Source organism: Lemur catta, chromosome 11 (assembly GCF_020740605.2).
Source record: "Lemur catta isolate mLemCat1 chromosome 11, mLemCat1.pri, whole genome shotgun sequence".
In the NCBI taxonomy this organism is placed as follows: domain Eukaryota; kingdom Metazoa; phylum Chordata; class Mammalia; order Primates; family Lemuridae; genus Lemur; species Lemur catta.
Window position 1 is genome coordinate 10,325,771 of NC_059138.1, and position 18,650 is coordinate 10,344,420.

An 18,650-nucleotide genomic window follows, 5' to 3' on the forward strand; every position below is an offset into this window, starting at 1 on the left:
ACCTGCCCGCCCTGCCCCTCAGCCTCTCCGCCCTTCCTTGCAGACTTAGGCCTCACCACACCCAAACCAGCCAATTCCCTTCTTTCCCTTTAATGTGGGGAGGCTGGTGGAGGGGCAGAGGGCTGGAGATGCAGCATTGGTAGGTCGGACAGTTGGGTTTGCTGTGGGCATCTCTCACGGAGGCCGAGAGGGAGCCTGGCTCATGTCTCCCATGTCCCTTCTCGGCCTGTGTCCAGGGCAGGGTTGGGGCAGTGTCAGTCCACAGCTTCCTGCCCGGGCCTCAGACCTCCACTGAGCCTGGCTGCTGCAGGTGCTGCTGAAGGAGCTGGATGTTGTGCAGCAGCTTCTTCTGGTGGCCGGCCAGGGTGACTCCCAGGGCAGGCAGGTCTCTGGTGGGGAGGGAGGGGGTCAAACGTGGGCCAGCGTCTCCATGATGCCCCACACGACCCCTGGCCTGGGGCCCAGAGTGCTCGCCCCACCCCCTCCCTGCTTACTCCAGGCTGAGCTGAGCCACGTCACTGAAGGTACAGAGGCCAAACTTGGAGAAGTTGTCCTGGTAGCATTCCAGTCCAATGGCCGAAAGCCAGGCCTGGGGGGAGTCCAGACAGAGAAAGTCCAGGGCCACGGGGTTCAGAAGGGCCTGGGAAGGCCTAAGGAGGGAGGGGCAAGTGGGTCAAGATCTCCTTTTCATCTTAGCCCCCTCTCCTCAGTTTGCTTTTTGGTTTGCATCTACCCTCCCTGGCTTTCCCAGGCTCTAGCCCCAAACTCCAGACCTGTCCCCAAGGTCCCCGCCAGCCTGCAGGGTGTCTGGCTTGCGAATCATCTTGTCAAATGCAGCCACCAGCTGGTCAAAGTGAGGCCGCCGGGCACGATCCTTTTGCCAAGTGTCCAACATAAGCAGATGTAGTCCAGGAGGACAACCTGGAGGTGGGGGCAACCGGAACTCCTGCTCTATTGCATTTAGTACCTGGGGGTCAGAGGAACAATGTGAGAATGGAAAGTTATGGCTAGTGGAGGGGAGTATGTGATGAGGTAAGGGGATATGCTGGATCCAGTAGAGCATGAGGTTGGAGCCAGGAAGGAACTTAAAGATATGGAATCCAAGAGACATGAGATCTTAGAACTTGAATGGATTAGGAATGGAAGTCCTGGAATATTCCAGCCTGGGAGGGATCGGGAGTGGGGAATCAGCAGTGGCTAGGCCAGCGCTCACCTCCTGCTCACTCATGTCCCAATAGGGCCGTTCTCCATAACTCATCACTTCCCACATGACTATGCCAAAGCTCCAGACGTCGCTGGCTGTTGTATGCTTTCCGTGTGCAATGACCTCCGGGGCCGCCCAGCGCAGCAAACAACCTGGGCCCTGAGGAGTGAAGCCAAAAGCAACAGGAGTAATAATTGTAGCAACTACTATGTGCTCAGATGTGTGCCTAAGGCTTCACACCACGCATCTTGTTTAATCCTCATAACAACCCTGTAGGGCGGATGATATTATCTTGGTTCTCCAGATGCAGAGGCTGAGTCTTAGAGAACAAGAGCTTGTCCAAGGTCACAGAACTCGAGAGTGGAGTGGTCAGGATTTGTACTGGCTACGCTGACTCTGGAGCCTGTGCAACCTCTGTATTGGGGGGAGGGCAGGAGATGGTTCTAGATTCAGCAGGTCTCCTGCCCTCCCCAGTCCCCTTTCATTGCCTTGGTCCCTGAAATCCCTCAATACCCACCTCACCAGGCTTCTACCGCCCCACCACAGCGGGGAGCCTCCTCCCTTAAGACACTACGATATCCCACCTGCGCTACCCACCCTAGATGCCGGCTTGCCCTCCTGCGCCTGCTGAAGGGTGCCGAGCCCCAAGGCTGTGCTCTCACCTGAGGACTGTGGCCAAGACGGGCCACCTTGCACACCAGGTGGCTGTTCACCAGCACGCTGTGGGCAGAGAGCGCGCGGTGCACGAAGGCAAAGCTGGACAGGTACTGCATGGCGGCGGCCACTCCCCGCTGCATGGCCACCAGCTGCAGGCTGCTGAAATGGCCCTCCCGCTGCTGAGGGGCAAGGGGCAGAGGTCAGTGAGGCCGGGGATGGGACCTTGACCCTGCACAGCAGACATCGGCATGAGAGGGCAGGGGGTGCGGACGTAGGAATCAGAAATGGCCTGGGAAGGAAGGATGATACCATGGGAGGTGGGGTGGGAGGAACAAAGACAGGGCCCCGTCTCCTGGAAGAGCAGAGAACCCCAAGTTTCCTGGACCCAGGGACCCTCCTCCTTTGCCCAAGCCAGACTGACCCTGAGGAAGCTGTCCAGGGGGCCGAGCTCCATTAGCTCTGTCAGCACCATGAGGGGTCGGCTCTTGGTGACCACGCCCTCCAGCCGCAGGATGTTGGGGTGCTGAAACTGGCCCAGCACCGCCGCCCGGCCCAGGAAGGTCATCTGCAGGCTCTCGGCACCCCCGGCCCACAGGGCCTGGATGGCCACAGCCTGCTCCCGCCGTCCCCTGGGCTGCAGGCGGCCCCGGCGCACTTCTCCAAAAGAGCCTGGGAGGACAGGTGCAGGTTGGGGCTGGGGGCCAAGGAAGGACCACAGGCTCACGGTGCCCTGACGTGTTTAGACGGGACTCTGGCCAAGGGGGACCCACAAGAGAGCCCGGCCCTCCCATCCTCACCCCCCAGCCCCTGCAGTACCTGTCCCAATGACCTCCTCAATCTTGATATATGCAGGATCGACCTCCCGGGCAAGTTCCCGGATGGCCTGGCAGGGGTCCTCGTACGTGGAGGGGTCGATGTAATACTTCACCCCGAGCCCTGTAGGGGTGTGGGGGATGTTATGGGGTGCGGTGCAAGGGGGTGCTGCCCACACACCCCAGCATGCCCTCTCACTTCTGGAAAATGGCATAAGTAGCTCCCCTTGACCTTGGGGGCACCCAGCCCTGCCTGCACCCAGCCCGAGCCCCCAGCGCCCCCTGAGCTCCCCCGACCCCACCTGGGCTGCTGTACTGCTGCAGTTGCTCCGTGTAGCCCGTCCCGCGCCGCTTCCTGAGGGGCAAACCAGGGCCTGGAATGACACTCCCATTTCCACCCCTGCCCTCCCCGCCCTCCCGTGGCGGGAGAGGATGCCGGGCCTCCCCTTCCCACCCCTGCGTGGGGCCCAGGGCAGGGCTGGCTGGTGGGAGGGGCGCTGGTGGCATCTCTGCGGCGGCCGGGGCTGCCAGGAATCGGCAGGACTCGGGTCGCGCCTGGAGGAGTGAATGCACCGGGCGGGGTGGGGCTCACCGCTGGAAGACCACGGCCAGCACGGTGATGGCCGCCAGCAGGAGGAAGGCCAAGGCCCCCAGGACGGAGCCGATCACCAAGGACAGTCTCTCTGGAAGCTGGGAGGACAGCTCGCCTGGGGGACCAGCGCTGGGTCACGGGTGGGCTAGGCCTCCCCATGCACCTGCCCACGTGCCCAACCACCCACCCAGCCACCCACTACACACCCTGAATGCCCCTCACACACGTACACACAACCCTCCACACCCACACAGCACACACAGCACACACAGCACATCCCTGCACCCACACACCCACAACCCCCACCCTACACACACCCACAACCCCCACCCTACACACACCCACAACCTCCACCCTACACCCCCCCAACCTCCCACCCTACACACCCCCCAACCTTACACCCTACACACACCCACAACCCCCACCCTACACACACCCACAACCCCCACCCTACACCCCCCCAACCTTACACCCTACACACACCCACAACCCCCACCCTACACACACCCACAACCCCCACCCTACACACCCCCCAACCTTACACCCTACACACACCCACAACCCCCACCCTACACACCCCCCAACCTTACACCCTACACACACCCACAACCCCCACCCTACACACCCCACAACCCCCACCCTACACCCCACAACCCCCACCCTACACCCCCCAACCTTCCACCCTACACACACCCACAACCCCCACCCCTACACCCCACAACCCCCACCCTACACACCCACAACCCCCCACCCCTACACACACCCACAACCCCCACCCTACACACCCACAACCCCCCACCCCTACACACACCCACAACCCCCCACCCCTACACAGACAGCCCCTAAGGTCAGCTTGGCCACCAACACCTTCCTGTCCCACAGAACCTCCGGTCTGGAGGACACTGTGTCAGGGTGCACGGTTGGGACAGTCCCCAGGCCTGCCCTCCCTACCCCGTTGGGCCTCCCCCTGCAAACTGGGCCACCCAGGCTCCTTCACCTTGGGGCAGCGTCTGGAAGTAGACCTTGCCCCCGTAGGGGCCGTGGCCAGCAGCGGTCCTCGCCCGCACCTGGAAGCCGTAGATGTGGCCGGGGCTTAGCTGCGTCACGGTGGCAGTGTTGGTCTCACTGGTCAGGGTGAAGGAGTGGGACTCGTCTTCTGCCTGGGGGTGACAGCCACTCACTCCCTGCCTGCCCCTCTCACCCCTGCTGACCCCCGCGTGCCCAGCCACCCTCCCTGGTCATTGGGCTTTCAGGCTCACTCCCCGTGCAGGCCCCCTGCACCTGTCCCTGCCCCCACTGACCTCCAGCCCCCACCCTGAGGACGGAGAGCTGCCGCCAGCCCCGTCGCGGTGCCCCACTGCTGCCCACCTGGTCATAGTAGCGGAGCTGATAGTCCAGGATGTTGCCATTGGCCTGGTCGGGCTGCGGCCAGGACACTGTGATGCTGTTGGATGCCCGGCTCACCTGGTGCACCACGGGCACTGCGGAGGGGACTGGAGTGGGGCGGCTCATTAGGGGGACGGGAATTCCTGGGAGCAGGAGCATCAGGGGGTGGAGTGGACTGGACGGAGCTCCAGCAGGCGGGCTGGACGGCGGGAGGGGAAGGGGTGCTAGGGAGCCCAGGCAGGGCACCCTGAAGGCTGAGGAAGGGCTCACCTTCATGGCTGGTGCTGACATTGATGGCTGCAGCCTGGGGAGGGTCCGGGCTGAGCTCAGACACCCCGTTGACAGCCTGCACCTCCAGGATGTAGGGCACGTGTGCTCGGAGCCCCCCCACTAACACTCGGCTCTCAGTAAGGCCCCTCTGGCGGGGGTCAAAGTGGACCTCATCCCTGCAGCGGCGACACGTGCTCCCGCTGCTGCCCGGCTCCTGCTGGCCTCCGCACTCCTTGCACACGACATTGAAAAGCAGGTCCCCTCGGCCCCCCAGCTCCTGAGGCAGGCGCCAGTGCAGCATGAGCGCCGAGCCTTGCACCTCGAACCACAGCTCCCGGGGAGCCGAAGGAGGGCCTTGGGGGGCCGGGGGGTGCGGCCACGGAAAGGCCAAGAAGGTGGGAGTTGTGGTGTGTGGGGGTTGAGGGAGGAAGGAGGCAGGGGAGCGGGGGTGGCCCAGAGGGGAGGAGACAGACGAGCATGGGGGCAGGTGGGCGAGGAGAAGGACAGGAGGTGGACCAGGAAGGGGAGTGGGGGGCAGGGTGGGGAGGACACCAAGAAAACAGGAGAAAGAGAAGTCACTCCAAATGCAAAGTCCCCATAGTGTCGCCCCCAGGCTCCGTACTGTGGTCGCCCTCCCAGTCTCTTCTCCTCACCGGGCTGGGTGAGGGACTCACCAGTGCAGGGGGCCTCTGGTGGGTCGGAACTGGCGCGGTAGAAGCCCTGGAGGCAGGGGCAAACAGGCGCTGCGGGGGTGGCAGCGTGGCTGCGGGCCGGGCAGGGTGAGCAGGGGGCATCTCCAGGTTGGGCCTTGTAGAGCCCCCGGGGACAGGCTGAGGAGTCAGAGAGGACAGTGGGTGTCACGCTCACTCCGCCCGCCCGCCCTGAGTGCCCAGAACACCTGGCCTCACCGCCTTCTCCCCACCAGCGCTGGTTCTCTGTTCTCTCTTCCTTCCCAGACCTAACCCCACTCACTCTCCCCTCGCAGAGATTCCTTCTGCGTTTGCTGGGCCAGAGCCCCATTTCTACTGAAGGAGAAAGGGAGGTGCAGGGGTGCTAAGGCAGGCCCAGCGGCAGGGGTGGGTGTCTCTGGCTTGTTGCATAACCTCCCTCTGTGGGGCAGGGGGAGGCCTTCTGCTCAGCTGGTGGTCCCCTGCCTCCTTCCTCCTGCATCCCCCCCCACTGACCGGTGAATGAGGACAAAAGACCCCAGCCCCAGGCAACTGGGGAGTCTAACACCTTTTGATCTCCATCATTTCTCAGACCTGGAGCCCTCGGACCCTCAGCAATTGCTGTGAAAGGCTCCAGATGGTTCCAGAAATTTCAGATGAGTGAGTGACAGCAAATTTGAGTACTTTAGGAAATAAAATCGGGGCAAATAGAGGTCCTTTCCTACGATGGCTTATTCCTGACCTTTTGGGGACAAGACCTTTTGGGGTGTTCAGGAGAAGAGCCTGAAGTAGGGGGCAGGAGGGAAGTGGGGGGTCGCGGGCACGTGCAGGGCAGTGGGCTCTCACCTTGGCAGGCCTTGTCCCCTCGCGCGGGCTGGTGTCCAGGCTGGCAGCGGCAGCCCCCGACGGCTACCATCCACTTGCCCTCCCCATTGCAGTGCAGCCTGGGGGGGCTGCCCCCCGCCTGGCCCCCCACTCCATCCTCCTCTGGCTCTGCGTGAGCCACACAGGTGCCCACGGCTGCCACCAGGGAGGCCCCCCCGGCCCCGCTGGCCTGCGTCTCTGGAAAGGAGGCAAAGGCCCGGAGCACGGAGGGGCAGGTGTAGGAGAAGAGCCTGACCGCGACGAGGGCCAGGCAGGCCCCTGTGTCCTGGAAGGCCACGTAGAAGCCACGCTGGGTGAGAGGCCCGAAGCTCCTCTCTTTGACGTTCAGCTGCAGCCCGGCCCGCTGCCCAGCCCCGTGGGGTCCCACCGCCCACGCCAAGGAGGAGGAGGAGGATGAAGGGGGGAAGCTCTCATCAGCTGCAATTGTGTCCACCTTGGTCCAGCGTTTGAGGTGCCAGGCTGGCACGCTGCCAGGGCTGTCGGGCTCCTCAGCCTGGCGGTAGTAAAGGGTGAAGGTCTCCCGGCAGGTGCCCCCGCTCACCCCCAGGCTGGAGCATGCCCGCACGGAGAAGTGCAGTCGGATGTGCACCCTCTGGGCCCCTCGCCGCTCCACAAAGTGGGTCTGCAGCCAATTGTCCTGCCCGGTGCCTGGAGGGGCCCCTGCCACGTGGCAAGCCTCGAAGGTCCGAGTCAGGCGTCGCTGGTCGTCCAGAACGCTCACCTCGTCCCACTGCAGGGAGGGCCAGGGAAGCACTGGGGGCTCAGGGCTTGGGTGGGGAGTAGGGGAGGAGAGGGGACAGGGAGGGGACATGGGGACATAGCTCTTCTACTGAGACTTAAAACTAATGATAAGCAAAGCAGGGAGAGGAGACCCTGAAACCATGCTCCTCTGGAGCTGGGTGGGGGGTCGTGCCCCACCCATCTCTGCCCAGGGTTTCCTTCCTGAGTTCCACTTTCCAGGGAACGGGGAGGGTGGAGGGACTCAGAATTAGAGAGTGACACTCACCCCTCCTGGCGGGTAGGTGAGCCAGCCAATCTCAGATGTCTCTCCCGTGGTGTCCAGCAATACCTCTGCCCAGAGACAAGAGGGGCACACAGTGGCCAAGCCTCCAGCCAGCAACTGGGCCCCGTTCCAGTCCCAGTGGGAACAGAGGAACTTCCCTCCCTGTCCACTCACTCTGACAGCAACAGCACAGCACCTGCCAGGACCCCTCCTCTGACACACCTGACACAGGGCCTGGTTGTCCTCGCTGTGCCCTTCCCTCTTTTGATGTCTTTACTCTTTTCTTTTCTGAGTCCTTCCCACTTCCCACCGGCGCTGGGTCTCCACTGGCAGGCAGGGGTTCGCCTGTCTCCCCTCTCTCTTACCTTCCAGGGCTAGAACTGAAGACACCAGGAGCAGGACCCCCAGGCTGCACACCATGCCCGCCACTCTGCTCCCTGGCCGGGCAGCCCCTTCAGTAGCCATGGGGCATCTTCAGGGCGCCCACCATCGCCCCAGCCTCCACCCTGCTCCCGGGTGGGGCTGCCGCTTGCGCAAGGCTGGGGGTGTGCAGCCAAGTGTGCTTCCTGGAGACACACAGGACCGGAGAGGGAGGTGGGAGGAAAGTGCATTGCTTCACATACAGCCCAGGCCCCCAAACCTGATCCCGCGTCCCCTCCTACAGCTCTCAAACTGCCCCAACACCGACCATGAGACAGAAGCCAGCAGGTGGCTTATGGCCCCTCCTGAGTCTGTGCAAATCTGACCCTCGTGGAGGGCCATGTGCCAGGCGGCTCTGCCCTGCTCCCTGTGCGACCCCGCCTCTGTGTGTTCATTTCTCATGGCTCTCTCGCCTAGAGGTGGGGCACACGGTAGTTCCAGGTCAATCTTACCCTCTCTGGAAGGCGTTATTCCAGTTCTTTCTCTTCATTTACTCTCCTCCCTGCCTCCAACAGCCACCTGTATTGGAAGTTAGAAATTCCCATTACAGGCAGGCAGGTAAGAAGCTGCTCCACCCTTATGGGCGCACGGATTCTACTCCCCCAGCAACACCTGACCCTTGTTGGACCTGGAAGTTCTAGAAATCTCAGAGAGGCAGTGAAGCAAGAGGGGCACAGAAAGATAGCTGTGGGGTATGACGGGAGGGAAGGTAGGAGAATACATGCAAAGGAACGTGGGTGCGAGATTCTGTGTGACAAACGAGGCAATGTAGGGAGGGGACAGACACACGCAGGTCTGGCGGACACTTTGTGAACAAAGACTCTCCTCCCCCAAGGGGCACGTGTTTTCCCACGGCTTATAGAAGAATAAATGTGTGGATTAAACACATGAAAAAATGCTTCTTGTATGCTTACATTTAAAGGAAGGCGTATTAAAACAACAGTGACAAGCCATTTGTTACAGACTGAATGTTTGTGTCTCCCCTCGATTCATATGTTGAAATCCTAACCCCTAAGATGAAGATGATGTACCAGGAGGCAGGGCCTTTGGGAGGTAACTAGGTCATGAGGGTAGAGCCCCCACGAATGGGATTAGTGCCCTTATACAACAGACCCCAAAGGGCTTTTCACCTTCTTTCTGCCCTGTGAGGATACAGAGGGAAGAGAGCAGTCTGAAACCCAGAAGAGGGTTTCAAACTCCCCGGGACATGATCATGCTGGCACCCTGAGCTCAGACTTCCTTCCAGCCTCCAGAACTGCAAGAAGTAAACTTCTATTGTTTATAAGCCGCCTGGTCTAATTATACTTTGGTACAGCAGCCCCAGTTGACGAAGACACGGTTTTTACCTATTACACTGATAACACACTGCCTTGGAGAAGGCACGGGGAATAGGTCCTCTGATAGACACGGTGCTCAGCGTTCAAACTGGCATAGTCTCTCGGGAGGACAACTGGGCAATATCTACCCAGCAGCTTCACTTCTAAGAATTTGTCCTCCAGGTACTGTCTGTTGGCATCAGTTTGCGCAGATGCTTGAACAAGGACATTAACTGCAAATCGTTTACATGGGAAAAGGCTATAAACTGTCCACCAACAGGAAGATGGTTAAAAAGTTACGGCACATCCTTAAAAAGGAATATGGGCAACTGTTTATGTATTGATATGAAAATAATTCCCAAGTGAAAGTAGTAGAGTGTAGAGCAGTGTAAAGTAAGCTGCCATTTGTTGAGAAGAATTTGCATATACATATACATGGAAGGATATTTATGGAAGAACATCTAAAAACCTGTGAAAAAAGGCAGAACCAGAGGACTGGGACCCAGCGTAAGGGAGATTCACTTTCACTATCATTTTTGCGTTTTAGAAATCTTGCACATGTATTATCTTTTCAACTAAATTGTTAATTAAAATTTTCTTTAAAACTGTATTTAATCACTGCGTGGTAAAATAAATCAAAATGTTGAGGGCTCATGCCTTCAAAATGATTTCTTGTAACCACATAATAAGCTACATCTTGTATAAAACCTTCCTGAGCCCTCAGAAGACAGCACCATGCTCGCAAGCAAATGGACTGGGGCAGCGGCCACCTCCAGTGTCACAGTGAAGACCAACAAGCTCGGCGCCTCCTTTGCCTGTTGACCTAGAGACGGGTGGTGCCCCTCTCTCCTCGTGCCTGTGTCTCACAAGTCCGTGAACTTTGTGGACGAGTGCAGTATAATCCTTTATTTCTGTTGAGAAGAAAAATAAGAGGCATGTTGCCTGGATTGCTCAAAAGACGTAGAATGGAGAGAAAAAAAAAAAAAAAGCCAGTTGGAAGGAAGGGAAGTTGCAACCTGTTTTCTCCTGGATACATGTGGCCTTGTGATCCACAGTGGTATTGAAAACCACAATGAAACTGAACTCGTACAATGAAACTATATTTAACTGTGATAAATACAAAAATCATATTTTTTTTCTGGTAACGCTGGCTGTGCTGGAAGGTGTAGCCTTCAGTGTTAACCCCATCCGTGGACTTATCACAGAGAGATGCCATTTCTACAAACGTATGGGCTGCTGTCTAGTGGGCTTGTGCCAATTAGCTCCTGAAAGTTACCTTTCGTACTTCTATATCCCTATTTGTGAAATAGAGAGTTCAATCTACAGCCTATGGAGACAAGTAAGAAGCATTTCCATATGACAAATTGCTCTTCAGAAACAGAGGTTCTTTGCAAATACTGTCTCAAACACCACTAGGATAAGTCACAAATTCAATAAATGCTTCAGAGGAGAACAGAGAGATGATGAAATAAAAAGCACGCACAGCTCTTAAATTCTGTAGCACAGACACCATCACCTATGGCTGTTTAACAAACACCCTGTAGCGATTCGCGTCGTAGGTGCATCCCCCAAACTCTCAATGGCTTCATTTTCGGAGACAGGCTTGACACACCAGATTTTGCCCAGAGCCACAGCGGCTTTAGGAATACTACTACCAGGAACAGAAAATGCCAGCAGTAAAATTTTAAACAACGAAGGCTATTTTACCATTCGCCCAGAAGCTATTTTTTAAAATAATCTCTTTCTTTCTGTCAGAACATGGATGGACTCTGTAATCTGTACAAAGAAGAAACAATTAGCACTCTATCTTCTCAAGCTTACAACTAGACAAATCATCATGGAGAAGGAATAATAAATATTTTGGAAACATCTCAATGAATTTTTTTTTCTGAAAGACAGCCAAACAAGATAGAAAAGATGCACTTGCAGAGACTATGGAACATTCTAGAAGATGAAGAAAGGCAAGGCATTTGCTTTGATGACCCACAACACAAGTCACACGGCCACATGTGGCTGCAATAGGGCAGGCTTGCATCGCCTTAGCAAGCATCTTAATGAAAACGTGAGGCTGGCCTCCCTCCAGGAGACCCAGAAAAGAGCAAAAGCAATTATGAAACGTGCATGTTAAAGCCACTCAGCTTCTGTCCTCGAGAAGCAGCAGAAAGAAAAGAATAAAATGGAGACGCAGCCTGTGGATTGTCACTACTGTTTTTTTTTTTTAAATTGTACTAAGGAAAAAGATATTCATTAAAAAGCAATGGTTGAAGATCTTAAAGTACACAGAGTGTACTTTCAATGTTTGATGAGGATCTCTTTGGGATTCAGATCCAGAAGACTGAAGGTTATAGACAAGTTTCTTCAGGAAAAAAACAATTGTTGCTGAGTCAGACTAGGAAGTTAGGTCAGTTCTAGCTCATTAAACAGATCAGATAATTTTAAGCGTTTTATTTTTTTAATATATAAAAAGAATCTTGACTGTATCTCTATTGCAAGAATACAAATAAGGCAAGAGGAAGCTGTATTGGGATATGGAATAAATTGCTGTCAACCAGTTCATACCACTGCAGCTTCTTTTGAAGCAGATTTCAAAGGCAGAAACCTAAAGAACACGGCTGCTCCATGTGTCTGGAATACTAAGCAAGCAGGACTTAGAACTTGATTTTCAAAGGTGGCTTCAGTGGTTGTGGACGTGGAGCATCTTCTGCATGTGGTCCCGACATCCCAGGAGCCTCCAAGCCCATCCCTCCTGCCACCCCGGCGGGAAGAGGCCTCTGCGAGGCAGGCCCTGCTCTTCTCCCTCGCAGCCTGCCTGAGATCCACTCTCTTCTCCAGCTCACCACAGGCACTGGGCAACACGTGAGAGGGAGGACAACTTATCTCAGTCAGGAAAACATTCAAATATCAGATGCGTATAAGGTTTTAAAAATATAAAACCCCAGAAGCAGCAGAAATGTGGATGTAAAATGATAGCTCAGAAAATGAAACTGATTAGACACAGTTTCATGTGACAAAAATTGCATTCTAGGAATTCATAATTTTTTCTCAGCTTCTTTTCTGGATATATCATTTAATATCTTGTTGATACGGTGCAGACAAGACCCACAAGCCTGCTACATTTCTTTGGTTTACGAGAATAAGACAGTTTCTTAGGCATCAAGGCTGTATTCTGTTTTCAAAACTGGCAAAAATTAAAGACTTGTAGAATCTTAGATTATAAGGCATAGCTCGTGAATTCTGTTACTATAAAAATGAAAGATTGGAAAGTACATTAAATTAGTGAATCTGTAAGAATTAAAAAAAATAACTATGCTCAAATTAAATGCTAAATATGACGATTTCACGAACAAATCAAGCTTATTTAATATAGTTTATGCACCTCAATCCACAAATGAATTTTTAAAAACTTAAATAATTTAAGCCAAACAAGCTTGGAGGAAGGTACAGCAGAAGACATATTGGGGCATTAAAATCGGTTACCGTGGGAGGTAGAAGTGAAGGAACGTAGGTGGGGGGATTAACTTTGTCTTACACATATTTCAATTATTTTTCTTGTTATACTAGGCATGCATTATTTTTATAATTAAAACGAAATCTCATAATTAAAAATCTAAACAAAAAAGGAAAATATTTCTAAAATCTAGACAACTATAATATATGTTTACATTTTATTCCCCCCTTTTTTTCTTTCTAGATTTCAAAATATCCAGAAATTTTCATCTATAAGAAAGTAGAGATGGAAAGAGTAGGAGCTGAGAATGAATGAAAGAAATGGACAATAGAAGCAAAATAACTTTTATCCCCGGATGTTCCTTAAGCTTCTTTCCCAAGATGTTGAAATTGTCCCAGTGACCATGTCATGCTGCTCTTCCACAATGTGGAGCAAAGACCTGGGACTACGGAGGGGGAGAGGACAGCAGAGGGGGCTGTCCAGTCAGAACACATAATGAGGGGCATCGTCGCAAAGTGAGCCCAGACAGGAAGGATTTAGGGAGGCCAAGCGGGCTGCAGAGTCCAGGGGGGAGAGGGACAGTCCCAAGGGCAAAGGGGCCGGTGGTTTTATGTCTGCTGTGGTTGCTGGGCTGGTCTTCACACCTGTTCGCCACCAGGTCAGCACCACAAGCTCTGTCCTCCGCCCTGTCCTGCAGCTGTTAAACGCCCAGGAAATTCCAGCGTAATCCTTACTCAGCTTAATGCTGCAGCCTATACCCTTTAATCTCCACCTTGGACATGTCTTCGTGCTCTGGCCTCCTGCCTTGAGAAGGATCCCATCGGGCTTTACGGTGGCATCCAGGACAGACAGTGCAGAGGCAGCTGTCCTCCGGCCCTTCTATCCCCTGCTGCCCTGGCTGGAGAAGCCAATTTGTTGATTACCTAGCAAAGGACAGTCCTGTGTCCCTTGAGGCCTCCAGCCTCTGAGAAGGTCCCCCAGAGCACTCTGACTCAGACAAATGTGCCTCCCACTCTCAGGCTGTGGAGCTGGGGGAGGCTTTTAAGATGCAGGCAGTGTCTGGGTCTAGCCAGACAGCCACTTAGAATGAGCCACTCTGTGCAGTGACCGGGCACATGCGAGGCTCTGGAAAAGAGCGTAAGGGAGGGTGTTGGGGCAAGAGGCAAGTGTGCATGAAAGATGAGTAAGTGGAAGGTTGTGGGAGAAAGCCCCTGAGTGCCAGGAGCAGTGCCTGTGACAGTGAATGCCTGAGGATGTGTCTACCTGGTGGAGTGCGCAGGGAATTTATACGAGGCAAGGTGGGTGGGAGCAGTCCTGGAGGTGCCGAGAGGTGTGCTTGCTTGTGCCAGAGCGTGCACATCAGTGCTGGCTCTGCAGGGATCCCACGAGCCCTTCTCCCTCTCATTTGGCCCCTGTCTGGCTGTGAGCTGCTCTTGGCCCCAGGAGCAGCTTCTGCAGAAACACCTGGGCTGGGAGAGGGAGCCAAACAGGGGAGGTGAGGAAGGGAAACCTTAGGCTTCCCAAACCTTCCAGACCCTACCATCCTCTTCCACCTACCATGAGGGGTGGGGTGGAACTCAGGGCCTGGGTTCAGAAGATGGTCATAGCTGGGACAACGGCTGTCCCAGAAGGAGGATCCTGCCTTTCCCACACTCAGCCCATCCCAGCATGTTGCTCCCTGGCATCCTGGTAACACAATGGCCATTGCCAGCCATCTTCTTGCAGCCTGAATGGACCAAGAGGACTCCTCCTCCTTCCTCTGCCACTACACAAGTACATAGAAACCCCCATCCTAGTCTTCCTTTGAGAAAAAGGCCCGTTGCCCTGAAAAAGCCACAAGGCCCTGCTGAGCAGCAATCAGCAAGTCTCAATGCCCAGTGCTCAGTGCTCCATTACTTGGGCAGCTCCTGTGGACTACAAACAGCTCTGCAGAGCTCCTTGCCGCTGGTCTCAGCTCAGAACCATCATGTCCCCTCATAGAGCCTGAGTCAAGTTCCCCTGGCGAGCAGAGGGCCTAGGTTAACTGATTGGGAACAGGCCCAGCCATTCCTCTCCATGGGCACTGCCAGGGACATTACAAGAGCGGCTATGCTGGGCCCCTGCCAGCTCCCCTAGGGATGGGAGGAGAGAGGGTGCCAGACGGCCAAGATCAGTGGGCGGGGGTGTGGGGCAGGCAGGGCCAGGCACCCAGATGCAAGGAGAGAGGGTGGGGCCGCTGTAGGATCAAGCAAGAGACTTTGGTTGCAACTTGGGAGTAATGGCTGGGGAGCAGGAACCAAGCCTCATCTCCAGCTCTAAGGCTTAAATGTGGGCATGAGGGGTGGGCAGAGTATGGGGTAGGTCAGCCTCCTGGCTCCTCCCAGCTGCACGGGGATTGGAGTGGTGCCACTGGAGCCCGAGAGATGGGCGATCTTTTTCAGAACGCTGGAGCCCGGGCTCTGAGAGGACATACCCCCCGATCAGGACCCCCAAGCCAAAGCCAGAGGAGGATCTCTGGGAACATAGTGGAGGGATCCTAACATCAAGAGTAATGGGGTGTCAGTGATGGCTGGTGATGGGGTACCATGTTGGCCAGTTTCTCACCCTGGTGAACAGTGCTCTCGCCTTGGGGAGGGATAGTCAGTACTTGCCCAGGAGGGCCCCTAGGATCTGCAGAAGCCCTGGCTGGAGAGCCCCTCTACTTTTGAAAACCTAATTCCTCTGTCCCCAGGCCCGCTCTCCCCTGATCCCTCAACGCCGCCTGCACCCCCTGGGCTCACCTTCCCGCCGGCCGCAGTCTCTGCAGGTCTGCGCCCCCGAGGGCCCGTGGTGGAGCTGCTGCTCCCGGAGCTCCCGGGGCGCCACGGGCGTCCTCTCGGGTCCAGGGACCCCGCTCCCCCGCGGCCCGGGTCCGTTCGGCTCAGCGAGTCTCTGGGATTCCGGGGCGGACCCGGCGCTGGCGGCAGGGGCTGCTCTGGAGGCGGGGCGCCGGGGGATCGTGGGGGCCCCGCGTTGCGATCGCAGTAGCCGAGCTGGGTCGCAGGTCCCGCCGCCCGCTGCTCTGGAGCCGCGGCTGGAGAGAGCGCAGCCCGGCCCGCCCCCTCCGCGTCCCCTCCCAGCCCGGCCCGCCCCTCCGGCCCCTACGGCCGCCTTCCCTCTCCCCTCTTCCGGGGAGCCGAGCCCGCCCGCCTCCCCGCCTGGGCGGCTAGTGCGCTGCGCCCGCTCCCCGGCCTCGGCGCGCGGGGGAGAGCGCGGGGGAGACGCGGGGCGCGCCCGGGCCCCGCCTGCGCGCCGGAGAGGGGGCGGCCTCCTCCCGCTGGTCCCGGCCGGGCGGGAGGGACGCGCAGGGAGCTGGCACGCGTGAGGGGCCTGGAGGCGGCGGGACGGGGAAGCGGCCGGATCGAAATCCCTGGGGGCTCGCGCTGGGCGCGCGCGGGCCGGGGCTTGGGCACCGCAGAGCCCAGCGCAGCTGGCGGACGGAGGAGGGCCAGGGCAGGGCAGAAGCCCGGCACAGCCCTCGCGCCTCCCCTCCTGTTCGGCTTTAACTCTAGGAACTCCAACAGCGGGGCTCCTACTCAGCTTTGAACTCAGGTGGGCGTGAGCTGAGAAAGAGAAGGAAGGAAAAGCAGGGGGTGGAGGGAAAGACAAACTGAGAAATGCGAGAGGGTTCGGGCGGGGGCGGGGGGAGGTTCGGCTGCCTCGCAGGCGTCTCTGTGCCAGCCTGAAACTCTTCTCCCTTTCCGTGTCTGCATCCTGGTCAGCGTGGGGGCTCTGGCTTGAACCTGCCTCCCGCCATCCTCCCCAAGGGGCAGGGCAGCCCGGGGTTGCAAAGGGGAAGTCCTGCTGCCGGGTTGTGGCTCTGACATTGCTTGGGCAAGTCGCTGCGCCTCCGGGTGCCGCCTCCCCTGCCGGCGCTCCGGAGGGAACCTCCCCCCGTGATGCGCTGGGGAGAGGCGGTGGAAGGTGCTGCAAGCGGGTGCCTGGAGGCAGGCTTAAGGAACGGACGGGGTGCCGCGGGGACACAGGTTTCCTCCCAGCCCTCACCTCTTCTCCAACCGAGGGCTGCATTTGGGGTCTATTGTTTCGCCCTACGGAGCTGGGCTGGAGCCTTCCCACGAAGTGTTGCTACCATCTGCTGGTCCTTCCGGGGAACACAGGCACCTGGTGGAATTCCACGTGACCCCTTTTCTCCCCGTATCACCCTGTCCCATCTTGCTCTCCGACTTCTCTCATTTATTCAAAGACGTGTTTATTAAAGCATTAGCTGCAAATGAGCTGATCAAAACTGGTACTGAGGGAGCATTCAGAAGCCAGTGAAAATGGTGAAAGAGATCTATGAGCCAACAAGCCCAGTAACAAAACAGTGACACTCCTTAGGAGGCACCGGGAGAGACAGGCAGGCTTTAATGAATTGACTGAATGAGTGACAGAAAGAAAGATTAAAGCTGCTGAACTAGTCCGCACCTGGCCAGAGGGTTGTTCGCTCTTAATATCCGCACTCAATTAATAAGCCTAATCGTGTGTAAATGATTCTGCATTTGAACCTCATTAACAACTCCGCTTGCACCGGTGGATCTATATCTTGTTTCTTCCCTTTGCTCTGAAACTCAGTGGTAGAGGGCTGCTTTCATTTCCTAATCAGTTATCTCCAAGACTTTCAAAGACTTCTGAAGAAACCTGAATTTACATTGTCTGCAATATTATATAACTTACCATCGTGGATATATTAACCACCCGCCTGATTGCTAGAAATCTATGGTTGTATTGGAAAGTAAAAAAAAAATAATAAAGCATGTAACTAAATTACGTTAAAATAAAGTACCAACAAAGCCAAAACATAGATGTTACTTTACAAAACCTAGAAATTCCAGTAGTGATTTGCAATATACCACGTAGTAATATTAAGTAAAAATATCTGTATTCCTTTCTATTTAATTGTATGACTTATTTCATAGTACTTGCCCATAACTGAAATTAAATTTTTGCTATTCAAGGCTTCTGTAAGTAGTTATTTTTCTCTTGTTAATAAAATCGAGCGGCATCTAGTTTTCAAAGAATATGCCATTGTACTTAGGATGTGAAGAGGTTTAAATCTGTGGTTACAATTGGCCTGGTATTATAATCTCCTTTGTGTTATCAAACCAAGTTTTAATGGTAGGTGGACAGCACAGAATGGATTGTTAAATTCTGCAATCTGCAGCTATTAAAAAGCAAGGTAATGAATTCATTTCTAAAGTCGAACATAAATCTTTGCTCTAATTTTTCAATGGCTGGCACACATTAGGTACTTAGCAGTGTTTTAGAATGAGTGAATAAAACACAATATTTAAACTTGTTTTGTGCTGAAGTGTAGGACCTAATAAAGTTTGTGGCTCACAGAATTCATTATCTCTGGCACGCAACAATCTACAATGTAAATGTGGAGCCAAAAGGAACTCCTGAGTAGAAAATTCCAGGTGGGATGGATAGCTCCTAGATTGATTCTGCCTCTTTTTTTTTTCCCTGCATTTTCGCCTCCTTGGGTTTTCCTCTCTTCACTATCTATCACTCCCCTAGGATGTGCAATTTTCTTGTTCCTTATTTCCCCTTAGAACAGCTAATATGAGCTGATGTTATTATAAACAAAGAGCTTTACAAGTAATTTCAGTGATAAGAATTCTAGCAAACAACAATAAAGGAATCTCCTGAGCCGCTCCCAGATCTCTTCTTCCAAAACATAAGTTATAGCTACCAATGGGTGACCGCACAGGTGCCCTGGCCCTTCGCTGAGCTGGGTTGAGACCCTGTGGCCTCTAGGTGCAGTCCTAGATCCCAAAAGCTGGAGTCTGGCCTCCAAACATTTTGCCAGTAAAAGTGTCAAATGCCCATGCATACAACTAAACTTTTTTTTTTCTTTTTTCTGTTCAGAAATTTCTAGGGTGTTGTAGAATTCTCCTATGGTTTATTTGAAAGACAGACCCAGATTGCAACTGATTTGTAGAAAAACAGCGATGGATACCTTGGATGGTGG

The 18,650-nt window shown here is 55.1% G+C and overlaps 1 protein-coding gene and 1 long non-coding RNA gene across 3 annotated transcripts in view; both read right to left on the minus strand.

The window, feature by feature from the left end:
• Window positions 1-70: 70 nt before the first annotated feature.
• Window positions 71-15,727, minus strand: EPHB6 (EPH receptor B6). Of its 2 annotated transcripts, XM_045564110.1 has the most exons (19): window positions 15,421-15,725; window positions 8,350-8,416; window positions 7,843-8,043; window positions 7,481-7,545; window positions 7,016-7,204; window positions 6,436-6,739; window positions 5,596-5,751; window positions 4,922-5,275; window positions 4,634-4,758; window positions 4,263-4,425; window positions 3,266-3,380; window positions 2,976-3,028; window positions 2,678-2,797; window positions 2,283-2,530; window positions 1,867-2,040; window positions 1,214-1,363; window positions 774-967; window positions 495-650; window positions 71-389 (listed from the first exon to the last, which is right to left on the minus strand). In XM_045564110.1, the coding sequence occupies exons 3-19, from the start codon at window positions 7,940-7,942 to the stop codon at window positions 281-283; spliced, it is 2,775 nt and encodes a 924-aa protein (XP_045420066.1). In that variant the 5' UTR covers window positions 7,943-8,043; window positions 8,350-8,416; window positions 15,421-15,725; the 3' UTR covers window positions 71-280. The 2 variants fall into 2 exon arrangements, with proteins under 2 accessions (XP_045420066.1, XP_045420065.1); XM_045564109.1 differs by having other exon boundaries at window positions 6,436-7,204; window positions 15,421-15,727.
• Window positions 15,728-15,907: 180 nt separating this feature from the next.
• LOC123647143 overlaps window positions 15,908-18,650 on the minus strand; it is a 36,198-nt gene continuing 33,455 nt past the window's right edge. Inside the window, exons 2-3 of the long non-coding RNA XR_006738145.1 lie at window positions 16,685-16,801; window positions 15,908-16,242 (exon numbers count right to left, since the gene is read on the minus strand). This is a non-coding gene — a long non-coding RNA (uncharacterized LOC123647143). The remainder of the gene's footprint in view (window positions 16,243-16,684; window positions 16,802-18,650) is intronic.